This window comes from Leuciscus leuciscus, assembly GCF_965113295.1.
Source record: "Leuciscus leuciscus genome assembly, chromosome: 24".
NCBI lineage: Eukaryota > Metazoa > Chordata > Actinopteri > Cypriniformes > Leuciscidae > Leuciscus > Leuciscus leuciscus.
The window spans coordinates 11,170,178-11,184,116 of record NC_138723.1 but is presented as its reverse complement, the minus strand read 5'-3'; the positions used below and the strand labels follow the sequence as shown (position 1 = coordinate 11,184,116).

Here is a 13,939-nt window from a genome sequence, read left to right as displayed (position 1 = left end):
GGTAAAAACAGAAGTAGCACACCTACTTCGGGCCGAAATTTTGAAACTGTTGAGCAAAGGGGCCATAGAGCCGTTATCTCAAGCTCAGAGCGAAGGAGGGCTATACAGCAGATACTTCCTGGTACTGAAAAAAGACGGGGGTCTCAGACCCATACTAGATCTAAGGCAACTGAACAGAGTGCTTGCAAAGCGACAGTTCAGAATGCTCACGACCAGAAAAATCCTCGCGCAGATTCGCAGAGGAGATTGGTTTGTGTCAATAGATCTGAAAGACGCGTATTTTCAAATACAGATAGCGTCACGTCACAGGCGATATTTGAGATTCGCCTTTGAGGGCCAGGCATATCAGTACACAGTCCTACCGTTCGGCTTGTCCCTAGCACCCCGTACATTTACGATGTGCATGGACGCAGCGCTCGCACCCCTCAGACTACAGGGCATGCGAGTATTGAACTACTTGGACGATTGGCTGATTCTAGCTCAATCTCACTCGGTGCTCATAGAGCACAGGACCATTTTACTCAATCACCTCGAGAATCTGGGTCTCAGAGTCAATTGGGCGAAGAGTTCTCTGTCCCCCAGACAGATAATATCTTTTCTGGGCACAGAACTGGACTCGCTGTCTATGATAGCGCGACTGTCACCACAGATCGTACTAGACATTCAGCGCGCAGCGAGCTCTTTCCGCTGCGGCGCATCTGTCCCGCTCAAGAAATTTCAGAGGATGCTAGGTCTCATGGCCTCAGCATCATCAGTACTTCAGCTGGGCTTGCTTCGCATGCCCCCGCTACAGTTCTGGCTGAAAGCGCGAGTGCCGCGCCGAGCGTGGGCTTCCGGTCTGCTTCGTCTCAAGGTCAATCAGAAATGCATCGCAGCTCTGAAACCTTGGAAAGCAAACGACTGGTACCAATCAGGTGTAAGCCTGGGGACTTCCTCGAGTGTGAAGGTAGTGTCTACGGACGCATCCACCTCGGGATGGGGAGAGCTGCTCGAGGGCAGACCGTTCTTCGGCCAATGGTCAGAACGGAGGAAGCTTCTACACATAAACTGCCTCGAAATGCTGGCAGTAGACAACGCGCTGACGCGTTTTTGTCCCCAAATACGAGGACACCACGTCCTGGTCCGCTCGGACAACATGTCAGTGGTGTCCTACATAAATCGCCAGGGCGGCCTCAGGTCTATGCACTTCACTGAAGCGAGAGCCAGAAGAAACACTGTCTTGAAAGACAGGTGTTTAAGATCAATCGTCTGTAAAGGCTCGAACGGGTCACCTTTCATGGCTTCCAGCACCGTAGAAAGGTCCCATACAGGGACTGAGGGAGGTCTGGGAGGATTCAGTCTCTTAGCTCCTCTAAGGAAACGGATGACTAAATCGTTCCTTCCTATTGACTGACCAAGCGTTGTTTTTGAGAACGCTGCTATGGCCGCCACATAAACTTTGAGCGTGGAAGGGGTCCTGCCCTTGTCCAACAGCTCTTGTAGGAAGGAGAGAACCTCCGTCACCCCACAGTCTGGGGGCGACACGCCACGAGCTGTGCACCAGCTGGAGAACACTGACCATTTCGAGGAATAGAGACGTCGCGTAGACGGAGCTCTAGCCTGCGTGATCGTGTTTAACACTCCGCTTGGGAGGTCAGCGGGTACCCGTTGATGGCCCAAACATGAAGGGACCACAGCTCTGGGCGCGGATGCCAAATCGAGCCCTTGGCCTGAGAGAGGAGGTCCCTCCTCACTGGCACTGGCCATGGGGCAGTGCTCGCTAGCTGCATCAGAACTGGGAACCAGGGTTGTTTTTTCCAGAATGGCGCTACGAGTAGCACTGAGCATCCTTCTTCCCTGATCCGTTCTATCACCTGAGGCAGGAGAGAGACGGGAGGAAAGGCATAGAGCGGGCGGCGGGGCCATACATGAGCCAGCTCGTCCCTGCTCTTGGAGAAAAATTCCAGACAGTGAGCGTTTTCTTGAGACGCGAACAGGTCTACTTCTGCTCTGCCGAATTTCTTCCACAGCAGCTGGACTGTCTGTGGGTGTAGAGACCACTCGCCTGTCGGAACATTGTTCCTGGACAGTCTGTCCAGTCCTACGTTTAGGAGCCCTGGCACATGCGCTGCTCTCAGCGAGAGCAGGTTGCGCTGAGCCCACACCAGGAGGCGCGCGACGTGCATGGAGTTTGGGCCTAATGACTCAAGAGTTATACTCAAACCTAAGCACGGTTATGTTCCAAAATCCCTCAACACACCGTTTAGGGCGCAGGTCATTTCCCTGTCAGCCCTACCGGTCTCTGACGAGGAAGGAGACGCGAGCTCCCTTTGTCCAGTCAGGGCATTAAGAGCTTATGTGTCTCGCTCATCTGTCTTCAGACAGACAGAGCAGCTCTTCGTTTCGTTCAGCGGACGTTCCAAGGGACTAGCCGCGTCGAAACAGAGCCTATCCAGATGGATAGTTGACGCCATTGCGCTGGCGTACACTTCCAAGGGTATGCAGTGCCCGTTGGGTGTCAGAGCGCACTCCACGAGAAGCATGGCTTCATCATGGGCCTGGTCAAGTGGGATTGCCTTGCAAGATATATGTATGGCAGCAGGCTGGGCCTCCCCGTCTACATTTATAAGGTTTTATAACCTAGAGGTTCCCGCCTTACAGGCCAGGCTGTTGTCGGTCTAAATATACCAGTACTGTCTGTTCTGATGCTATCGGTTCAGAATACTGTGTCTGCTGAGCACTGCTCGATGAGCACTGCTCGCTGATCGACCGCAAAATGCTTATGGGCAAATGAATAAGACCCACAATTTTCCATCAGTTCAGGCTGTACTCCGCCCTGTCTGTATGATGTAATTTGCGTCTGAGGGACGCTGCTATATGTGGAAGAGCGCGGCTCCGCCCCTCCCTCTTCCCCTGGTGATTATGCACTATATGAACCCCGGGCTTTCGCCCTTGGGTCTTTGGTGTCAGATCCCAGCACGCACGGCGTTTTACATTGGGTCCCCTAGCGTAAGATACTTACGCAGTACGAGAGACCTCTCGTAAGAGAATGTACTCGGTTACTAACGTAACCTCGGTTCTCTCTAGAAGAGGGAACGAGTACTGCGTATCTTGCCGTGCATGCACACGCTCTGGTTAGCTTCGGCGATGAAAAACCAGATATCAGCTGCCTGCGAGCTGGATTTATAGGCCTAAGCCACGCCCGTTTCGGCGGGACGTGACGCAGTGGGCGCGAAGCACCCTCATTGGGTCTGACGTCACGTTAGGCCTCGCTCGATAGGCTGCTGCAGTTGCCGATAGGCACACGAGCCGTCTTGCCTATGTCTGTATGCTGCCGCAACGCGTTTTACAATAATACAAAATTAAGGATAATTTTTGGGCTTCAATATCTCTATAGGGATATTCCCCTAGCGTAAGATACTTACGCAGTACTCGTTCCCTCTTCTAGAGAGAACCGAGGTTACATTAGTAACCGAGTACGTTTTTTCTTCCAATGAGTATAAAATGGATCTCAAATCACATCAGGTTAACGAAAGACACGTCTCTGTCACACGCACTTAGTTTTGTTCATCTTTAGTAACACTTCCATGAACTTTCAGTTTGTTTTCTTTAGTCACATGTTTCTTTGTCTTTGTTTCCTGCCACTCACACTACTCTTGATTGATTAAAATCACTTCGTATTGGATCCTGTTTTCCTTCGTCTTAATCTTCGTGACAGTCTCATCTTTTGCACCACTTTAATAATTTTAGAAGATTTGTTTAAATGTTAAATTAAACTAAGTTTGGATTGACTAATATACCATGACAATAAGTTCAATCACAACACTTGAGAGTCTCATATCTGTAAATTAATACGTGACAGTTTGTAGTTCATCTAATATTAATGACTCTATTGAAAATTGTGTCTTGAGGTTTGCCTTCTCTTAGCCAACAAAGTTAAGAAAGTTCAAGTAAATACTTTGAACATATCTGAAAAATTCTGCAAGGCCAGAAAAATGAATCAGTTGTTTTTCAAGTCTGCAGACGTTTACTTTTAGTAGTGAAATTACTGGTAGTGAAACTTGATATGACCTCAATTATGAAAGAGTCTTCTGGAATGAGGATTTTTGAAAAACATAAATTAAAAGAAATTAAAAACAGACAGACATTGTCCCCAGTAAAAAGTAGTGAATTGGACAAAAACAAATGACCTGATAACACAATTGATTGAAAATATTTTGATAAATGATAGGTTTAAGGCGAGTATTAAATATATATTTTTACTGGTAGAGCCCTTGTGTGTGCCAGCATGTTTTCCATGAAATAATTATGTGACCAGGAAAGCAAAGCAAATCATAACTTCATAATCAGGCTCTGATTCATCACATGGGGTTTGATGTCATAAATTCTATGGTAGGTGGAGTGCTGGTAAAAATTAACACAAAAATAGTGCTTCCTGATCTTAGTGATAGATTATAGGTCAATAGGATGTTAAACAATTTAAACTATTTTAGTTTTCAACTTTCTTTCTTTTTTTTTTTTTTCTTTTTTTTTTTAAATGTTATAAAAGTTTAAAAAACAAACAAACAAAAACATGGTGACAGTAGTATACACTGTCTACCAGTCAAATGTTTGACCACTATGTAAGATATAGTTTTTGGAATTTTGGTAACTACATAATTTCCTTACTTCTGTTTAATGAGTGAATAAATGATGACAGAATTAAAAAATGTTGGTGAACTACCCCTTGTGTCAGTATTAAGACAGTATTACGTACAGAAATACATAGCTATTGTTTTTGCATTCCTTAATGCATACTAAGAAGTGTCACCTCAAAACAATAAATTAAAGAAACACATGGTAAATGTGAAAAGGAAGAAGGAAGTAAACCAGTTGCCCTGCCTAGGACTCCCTCAGTGATGCTTAACAGAGTGAGGATGAGGGACGGTATAAAGCACGGCTGCTCCATCAGTACAACACACTCTCAGAGCCTTGAGTCCGGAACCAGAGAGCCTGAGACCTGTAACCAGGTGAGAAATGCAACAAATCTAAAACTTATCGTTAGATGGCTTTTTTGTTGTTGTTGTTGTGTTGTTGTCTGTCAAATTTTTCAGATTCTTTCACAATAAATCTGTATTATTTTTCCTGTGTCTCTTCAAATGTAAAATATGCACAATATTGAAACATATTTATTTTGTTTAAAAACTGCTATCATACAGTATATACTCCAAATGACTACAGTATAAAATAACATTTTAATCTTACTTTGTTTTTAAGAAAGTTACATTTATTTATTTTAATACTTTTTTTAAAAACCTTAAATGTAGAGGAATTTATCTTCCAAAACTGAGGAAATGCATAAAACAAAAAGTGCAATTTTCATAAACAATGTTTTTCATATGTGTTTCAGAGATGAGTCATTGCACCTTGCTTTTTGTGGTCGGGTGCTGTTGTGCCCTTTCAATGGGTGGTAAGTTTATCAATTAAGGCCCTGATATACTCAAGGACTCTAAGTTCTTTTTCCTTCTTCGCTTCGAAAATACGTGACCAGCGATATACTGTTAGCGAACATCGCAATGTTTTAGATGAATATGTAAATATGTGCACGCTTTCCTCTCAATAACAAAATAAACATACAACAAAAATTAGAAAACAGCAAGCTTTTTTAAAGAAAACATAAGAAAAGCATCTGATCATAACAACTTGGATATGTTTGCACGAGCTCAGCAAATCGGCACTCCAGTAAAGTCACGTCAAGTTTATATATATGAAGACCTCAGATGTAAAAGCCTCTAAAAGCCACCTATTAAAAAGTAAGATAATAATATTGAGTGAATGCTCTCCGCATTTAGTATACGTTCATCAAATACTTTTTACTTCAAACTCACTAAATCCCAGCCTCATCCCATTCAGAAATGTCGGTACTTAGGTAGAAACCTATATATAGGAGCCTGATAAAAAATGTAATATTAAAGAAAAACATTAGACGGACTTAGAGGCTTTTGCATCTGAAGTCTTCATATATCACTTAGTTTATACAATAGATTTCTTAAAATCAAGCAGCTTTACAGTATTAAACATGAAAAAACGGTGTCAGTGTCTCATGTTATCCAAAGTACAACTTAATTCTCTACTATAAAGCGTCTCTCCAATGTGTTCATGTTTTTCTTGCGGACGTCCGACAGACTGAACAGAAGAAATGAATCAGAGATTTCCTTATCGAAAAAACAAAACAAAAAACGGAGCCTCTACGCACACCAACCTATTACGTAATCACATTGGACCAATGGTAGTATGAAGGTGTTTACCAGCTGGAGCGAACTTTTCTGGAAAGTTATCTTTGCAAAGCTGTTTCGAACTGCCAAAACGAACTTCATCTAGGCCTGATTTTGTACAAAACGTCCTTTTCCATTCTTCAATTTCACTTGAAATATATTGGGGGCCTTTAAAAAATGTATCAGCTAGTGATTAGCAATATAAAAAATACAGGTACACTAAAATTAGTCATTATTAGTATTTCTGGGGCAATGATTTGATGATTTAATACCCTTTTCTTTTTTTTAGCAGAAGAAGACAGTGCCAGGAGGTAGAGTTCTCAACGGGTCGGGTCGGCCCGACAAACCCGACGGGACCCGCGGGTTCGGGCTGGGTTCGGGTCGAAAATATAAGCAAATGACTCGGGTCGGGTCGGACCTCGGGCTTAATCTTTTCCGCTAAGTAAAAAAAAAAAAACATTTATTAATCATCGCTGCTGTTCACCGTAAAGAAAGTCTGGCTGCTGCGTGCAACGTGCATCATGGAGAGGGGCGGGGGCAGACGCCGCTGCGTGCACGCCTTTAGCCTGGAGATGGAGTTGGTGAAAAGTAAACTTGCCGCAGGTGAATTCACCGTCGCTACTACAGCCTATTTATATATTTAAAGTTTATTGTTTCAGTTGTTTGTATTGTTAAAAGGCGTGAACATTAAAGGTTGATTTGAATTCGCGTCTGCTAGTCATGAATACGTGTATGAGAAAAAAAAATTATTCCGACGCGGCCGCGGGCCGGGTTCGGGCAGATAATTCATGTTGATGTGTCGGGTTACATCGGGTCCGGGCTTTAAAAGCCACGGGCCGGGTCGGGTCGGGTTGTAATTTTCAGGCCCGTTGAGAACTCTACCAGGAGGCGTTTCATTCTAGATTCAATCGAGGAAGCAAAGCAAATAGTAGATGCTGCTTACAAGTATTCGCGTGATGAGTGAGTAAAGTTTGTAAGAATGTTGCTCAATATTCCTGTGCCATCATTAGTCATTGATCTATTTTATTTTTATAAATCTCCCCTCTTCCAGGAGTTTAGCAAGGGTGCGCAGAGATGTCATCAAGCCTTCCGACAAGCTACGTCTGCTGAAACAGCCAGCTCGAAAGACACGAGACGCTGTGAGAGCTGCAGACTACATGGGGCAAACGCTTAGACTGATCAGTGAGAAAGCCCATCATGTACACAAGAGGTCCATCAATGCTACAAGTATGTGTAAAACATGTTGCAAAACTAGCAAAGCTCAGAAAAGATCCATCACTGACTAATGTTCCTTTCTATAAACTGTCGTTATGTGTTTTCCCCTAGATCTGCTCACTCAAGACGAGCTTAACACGATTACACGTCTGACAGGCTGTGCTGCTCAAGTCCGCCCACCTTCTTGTAGGACCACACCCCACATAAACAAGTATCGAACTGCCAGCAATGTGTGCAACAACAGGTCTGTCTTGCCCTCGTTATTCAGAGAGGTCTTAATCAAAGACTGTTTGTCTTGCTAAACAACTAAATTTATAATTCCCAGGAATAACCCACTTCTTGGTGCATCCAACACCCCTTTTGCCCGATGGTTGCCTGCTGTCTATGAGAATGGCATATCCCAGGCCAAAGGATGGGATCCCAACAGATTGCTTAATGGTGCAGCACTGCCCCTGGTATGATGATAATGAATAGTTTTCTGAAGTCTACTTGACAAAATCAAGTAGGCCACCAATCAGTTAACAATGTCTGAATTCTGTCTACCTCAATGATTATAGGTCAGACTGGTTTCCAATCGTATTCTAAGCACTGCAGATGCTGACATAGAGAGTGATCATGACTTTACCTTCATGCTTACCATCTTTGGGCAATGGGTTGACCACGATCTGACTTTTACGCCCACCTCACCAAGCATTAGGTCCTTCAGCAGTGGCCTCAACTGTGACGAGAGCTGTGAGCGCTCTGAACCCTGCTTCCCAATTCCGGTCAGTCAAAGATTGTTCTTCTGTCAGATATTATCCCACTATTGTTGTTGTATCATAACGATCTTTCATGATACATTTAATTTCAAAACACAGGCTCCTCCAGGAGATCAACGCCTGCTTCCTGACTCCTGTCTCCCTTTCTTCCGTTCGTCACCGGCCTGTGGTTCTGGGAACACCGCCTATTTCTTTGGTGGGGTCCCCAAAGTTCGGGAACAGATCAACGCTCTAACAGCTTTCCTAGATGCTGGACAGGTTTATGGGAATGAGGATGGGCTAGCAAAGGAACTACGAGACCTGACCAATGATGGTGGTCTTCTGCGTGTCAACGATCAGTTCAAGGATAATGGACGAGAGCACCTGCCCTTTACTAGTGTAAAAAGTAACATGTGTGCCACGCGTAGGAAAACCCTCAATGACACCACCCTAACAGAGGTGCCTTGCTTCATTGCAGGTCAGTAACTTTTCATTCTTAGAAAATCTTATGCCTTCATATGCAATTATCAGGCATTTTCCTAGTCGTCATTGGTAAATGCAGCATCTAAAATGTGTGGTATATGCCTACTATTTGCAAATGCTAATGAACTCTTGATGTGTGCAGGGGATGTTCGTGTTGTTGAGAACATTTCTCTTACCTCATTACATGCACTTTTCTTGAGAGAGCACAATAGATTGGCTCGTGCCCTCCATGTGCAGAATCCTACCTGGAGTAGTGAAACCCTCTATCAAGAGGCAAGAAAAATTGTGGGTGCTTACAACCAGGTAAAGACACTCAATGAAAAGTGCATTAACACAAGCACAAACAGTTACATGCGGAGTACAACATATATTCATATACTCTCCTTTCTCTTTTAGATCTTGGTGATTAAGGACTACTTGCCGATAATTGTGGGTCCTGATGCTTATAATAGACGCCTTGGACAATATCCAGGTTACAATGAAAATGTGGACCCTACCATTGCAAACGTCTTTGCCACAGCAGCTTTCCGTTTTGCCCACCTGGCCATCCAACCCATCATATTTCGTCTTGATGAAAATTACCAGAACCATTCTCAATTTCCAAGTGTGCCCCTCTATGAGGCCTTCCTCTCGCCGTGGATGGTGATATTCGAGGGTGAGTTTGTGAGGCTTGCAGCACACCTACAGAGTCCTAAATCCGTCTTCTTTCAAGCTCACTTTATTTCTGCTTTGCTTTTTGCGTAGGGGGCATCGATCCTCTGCTGCGTGGTCTGATTGATCGACCGGCAAAATTGAACACACAAGACCACATGATGGTGAATGCTCTTAGAGAGAGACTGTTTGCCTTTACAGCCCACATTGCTTTGGACTTGGCATCCCTCAACATGCAAAGAAGCCGTGACCACGCTATACCAGGTAAATATTCTGGATACATACACAACATGCAAAAAAAAAAACTCTTGGAACCCTTTAAACCCAACCACATGAAGCTAACTCAGCTTCATGCTGCATTATCACTCCATGTGTTTTTTTAGAAGACTTAACGGGTATTAATCTGTTGTTCCTCATAAGGCTATAATGCATGGCGTCGGTTCTGTGGACTGTCGGCACCTCAGAATGAGCAAGAATTGGCTGTGGTGATGAACAACACTGAATTGGCTCGCAGGCTGATTGAGCTTTATGGCACCCCTGAGAACATTGACATTTGGTTGGGAGGTGTTGCTGAGCCTTTTGTTCCTGGTGGTCGTGTTGGTTCTCTTTTTGCCTGCCTTATCTCTACACAGTTCCAGCACATTCGTGAGGGTGACAGGTAAAGATTTCTGTGTATTTAGTCCAGGGGTGTCCAATCCCTCTCCTGGAAGAGAGAACCTGCTAATCAAGGTCTTCAGGAAATCTCCAGGTAAATGCCCTGTGGCAGGTTGGAGCTAAACTCTGCAGGACACTGGCCCTCCAGGAGCAAGATTGTACATCCCTGATTTAGTCTAAGAGAACAGCATGTGTTTGAGTGGTGTTAATGCCAAGTTGCACGTTGTGTTCAGGTTATGGTGGGAGAACAAAGGAGTGTTTACCACCCAACAAAAAGCATCACTAGCCTCTGTGTCGCTGGCCCGCATCATCTGTGACAACACTGGAATCAGCAGAGTTCCCAGAGATCCTTTCCGCTTCACAAGTTCAGCCGATTTCGTTAACTGTGGGGATATCCCCGCCTTAGACCTCAACCCTTGGATTGAAACTGGTAAGGCATCATAGTATTAGAGCTCCTAAATGCTTATGTGCTGTGTGGTCATACATAAATCTTCTTCCTCTGACTGCAAATTTCTAAGCTTCTTACTGCCTTTCTATGTGCTTGTAGAGGTTGATTTATGGTAGTATAGGCACACAGGTATCGAATACATTATTTAATCTGTTCGCATGCTCACCATGGTTTGGTTCACCTGTGATTTGGTATTTGGCCTTCCAGGTGTTGGTGGCTTCAACATTACAGACATTGGAAAAGAGGTTAGACAAGTGCTTGTTTTCTCTTAATTGCAAGGAAAAAGACAAGTAAAGTTGTTGTGCACATGACCTATTTACCTTAAAATGGCAATTAATTCACTGTAAAATCTCTAAACTGGACACTGCTTGAGTAATTTATTTTTTGCTGTACACTGTACTGGTGCAGTGACATGTATTAACACATTTGGATATCACAACTGTCAAGCACTGTTTCATGAACTGCACCAAGCCTTTGTAAGCTGTTTGGTCATTTCTGCCTTTCGCTTGCTTCTTTGGGCTTTGCTTGGCTTAGGGGCCTCTTTCATGTTTAAAATAGTTTTTTCCCCTTTAATGTGAACAGTTAGGCTTAAAGTACAAACATGTAACATATATGCATTACCTTTCAGACACCGATTCCTTCATAGGACCTCGAGGACAACCTGGTAAGCCAGTCATACATCAAACATGGCCTTTAAATATTCCTTCAACATAAAGCCGCCAACCTCACTTTCTTTTTAATTATTTAAGCCAGATACCATAACTGACCAACAGAGCCAAGATTACAAATATGATATTCTGTATGTTATCAATATCAAATATTTTAGTTTTCACTAATATTAAATTTTTCCAGGTCCACAAGGTGTAGCAGGCCCACCTGGACCTCCAGGACCTCCAGGACCACCAGGACCCCCAGGACCCCGCATTAATACAGCAGGAAATAATTCTACCAATTCTTCTGTTGGCGCCACCCTTTCTGTCTCTACTATAGTGACTGTGTTCAGTTGGGTCATTTGTTTTTTCATTCAGAGCATCGCATAGGTGGAATTCTATTCCACAATCAATTAAAGAATGCACATCAAATGGCTTCTTCATAATCAAAAATGTAAATATTGATGTTTCTCACTTTATTATAAATATTATTATTATTATTTACTTTGTCTTTTTTATATTTTGTATAACTTGTTTAACTGCGTTTTACATAATTGTTTATAATTTTTTTAGGCCTAATAAGATCTGACAAATGGACTACCAATGAAAACAAGCCTTCGGGCTAATTGACCCTGTGCACGAGAAAAATGCTAACTTCCGGTTTGAGGGCGGAAATTGGGTACTTCGTTTCCGTTTGCCGCCTTGTTTACATCAGTGGACCGGCGTTAAGTTAGTTTAATCGTTCGCAATGGACCTAAAACATTAAAAAAAAGGATTCACTTTTCAAAGGGCAGTCGGTGGTAATAACCACCATTGCTGCGTGCCACTATGTACCGCCGGGGGGAGATTCAACACAACCTTGAGCTTCCATAGTTTCCCAAAGGAACTTAATTTACGAGCCCAGTGGCTTGTTAAAATCAGAAGGGAAGGTTTCACCCCCACCACCAACTCCAGAGTGTGCAGTCGGCACTTTGAGCAAGAAGAGATAGTAATATCTTCTTCTGGAAAGCGGTGTCTTCGACCTAAGGCAGTTCCATCCTTGTTCGGTTGGAATAATTACACTAAAAAACCCCAGCGACCCGGAGTTTGGGAGCGCTGCCCTCGAGCAATCCAGGCTTTGGACCGCGCTCCAGAGGATGACTCCACCGTGGACCTGGTGACTGAGGTGGATGAAAACACACCTGTCTCTGGTTGTGCTGAGTTGGCTCCGACACCCCTGATGAAAGACCACGATTACACAGCCAGCTCTTTCATCGTGGTCGACCGGATGAAATTTGAGAACATGTCAAGGCAGATCGAGGAGCTCACAAGGCAGCTCGAGTCACATCATTTGGAGAGATTTGGGTTGCAGCGGTTTGCCACATCACCTGATGACTTTCGGTACTATACCAGGTAAGAAATCAGAGATTTCACACCATCACATTTGGAGTATTTTCTTTTCTTTGTTCTGTAAATAATACATATTTTATGAATATATACATACATGTCACGGGACAGATCTATCCCTTCCAAGAAAGTCAGCCTCATCTCCGCTGACGAGGCAATAAAAAACTTATCATCAGCAGCCGGTGATGTGATTAGCTTTAAAGTTTCACGATAGCTGTATAATAGTTTGGCTAGTATGGATTTTTGCGGTTCCATACAATGCGTGTGTGGTGAGTGTCTGATGTGTGTGGATTGTGACTTTGTGTGTTTCAGTAAAGAAGAATAAAATATAATGAAGGAAATATAATTAACAGATCTAGAGAAAACAACGCTAGATTCCACGTTCACAACTTGAGAATGTTTTGATGTAATCTGAATGCCATCAATAGAAAAACTATATGATATGTGCTGTTTATATGCAGATTTCCATCATATGAGCATTTCATGGCCTTTTGGAATCTAATCCAAGAGGCAACGAGCAGAATGGTGAGAGTCACCAGTGGTCAGAAGAACCTTTCCACCAGTACATCCACTGAGAGCCCTATGAACAGATCAACAGTAAGTTCTACAATAAACATATACTACCAGCTTGGTCCATGTGAATTACACATTTTGCACTGTTAGCTGTGTTTTGTTTTTTGCTTGCTCTGGCACTCTTGTTGTCTGTGGAAGCGACTACCTGCTTTTGTTGCTCTGCTCCTTTGGCTGCTCAGCTCCACGCTGGCCTGCTATAGGCAGCTTACTCTTTACCACCAGGGCCGGGTTTCCCGATAACGATGTATCTTAGCTCTTAAGAGCGCTCTCTACGTGCAAGGTTACGAACGCTCGCAGCAATTCCACGAGCATTTCCCAAAAATGCACTTAACATGAACGCGCGAGAACGCGTTTTACGTGCTACTTAAGAGTCGCTGTCCATTCGCGAAGTGCTGAAATATAACCTTATATGGAATCGTATTCTGAACGTTTAGCCTTAATTATTAGATTTAACCTAATAATCGTCATCTGTGGATTAGCAATCAAGACAAGTCTAAAGTCTACATTCAGGGGGAGATAGCCTACTGACAAAATGTATGAACAAAAAAACAAACAAGAAAAGATACCTTTCAAAAAAGATTAAATTAATGTAGGCCTAATTTGAGATGAGATACAGATTTAACAGATTTAAAGGACACCATACAAATAAGGAAAAACAAAACATCTGGGTGGACATGATGTTCAAACTAACTGCAATCCGGGGTGTTCAAAGATCAGGGAAGGTGGTCTGCAAGAAATGCCCAATACATGGCTGGTTTTCGTGCACTGTTTTTTTTTATTCATCCATATTTTGCCCAGTCTTTGAAGCATATTTCCCACATTACTTCGTTCTTTTATGATATATATTTTTTTTCATTCATTTAATTTAGATGTTTTTTTTTTCTTCCCTTTTTTATTATTTAATTTATA

The 13,939-nt window shown here is 43.2% G+C and overlaps 1 protein-coding gene across 7 annotated transcripts in view; it reads left to right on the top strand.

Moving 5' to 3' along the window:
* The window catches only part of LOC309489376 (eosinophil peroxidase-like), a 45,111-nt gene extending 33,413 nt beyond the window's left edge, over positions 1 to 11,698 (top strand). For 2 of the 7 annotated variants that reach the window (XM_082158139.1, XM_082158138.1), the window contains exon 15: positions 11,305 to 11,675. In XM_082158139.1, coding sequence (XP_082014265.1) covers positions 11,305 to 11,461 — 157 coding nt within the window. In that variant the 3' untranslated portion in view covers positions 11,462 to 11,675. Of the gene's footprint in view, positions 1 to 4,937; positions 4,989 to 5,368; positions 5,429 to 6,522; positions 6,545 to 7,121; positions 7,194 to 7,284; positions 7,461 to 7,559; positions 7,693 to 7,773; positions 7,904 to 8,005; positions 8,213 to 8,305; positions 8,664 to 8,810; positions 8,972 to 9,064; positions 9,324 to 9,412; positions 9,584 to 9,739; positions 9,978 to 10,206; positions 10,404 to 10,628; positions 10,667 to 11,049; positions 11,086 to 11,273 lie in introns of those variants that run through there. The other 5 variants (XM_082158144.1, XM_082158145.1, XM_082158142.1 and 2 more) reach the window with 5 other exon arrangements.
* The last annotated feature ends 2,241 nt before the right edge of the window (positions 11,699 to 13,939 follow it).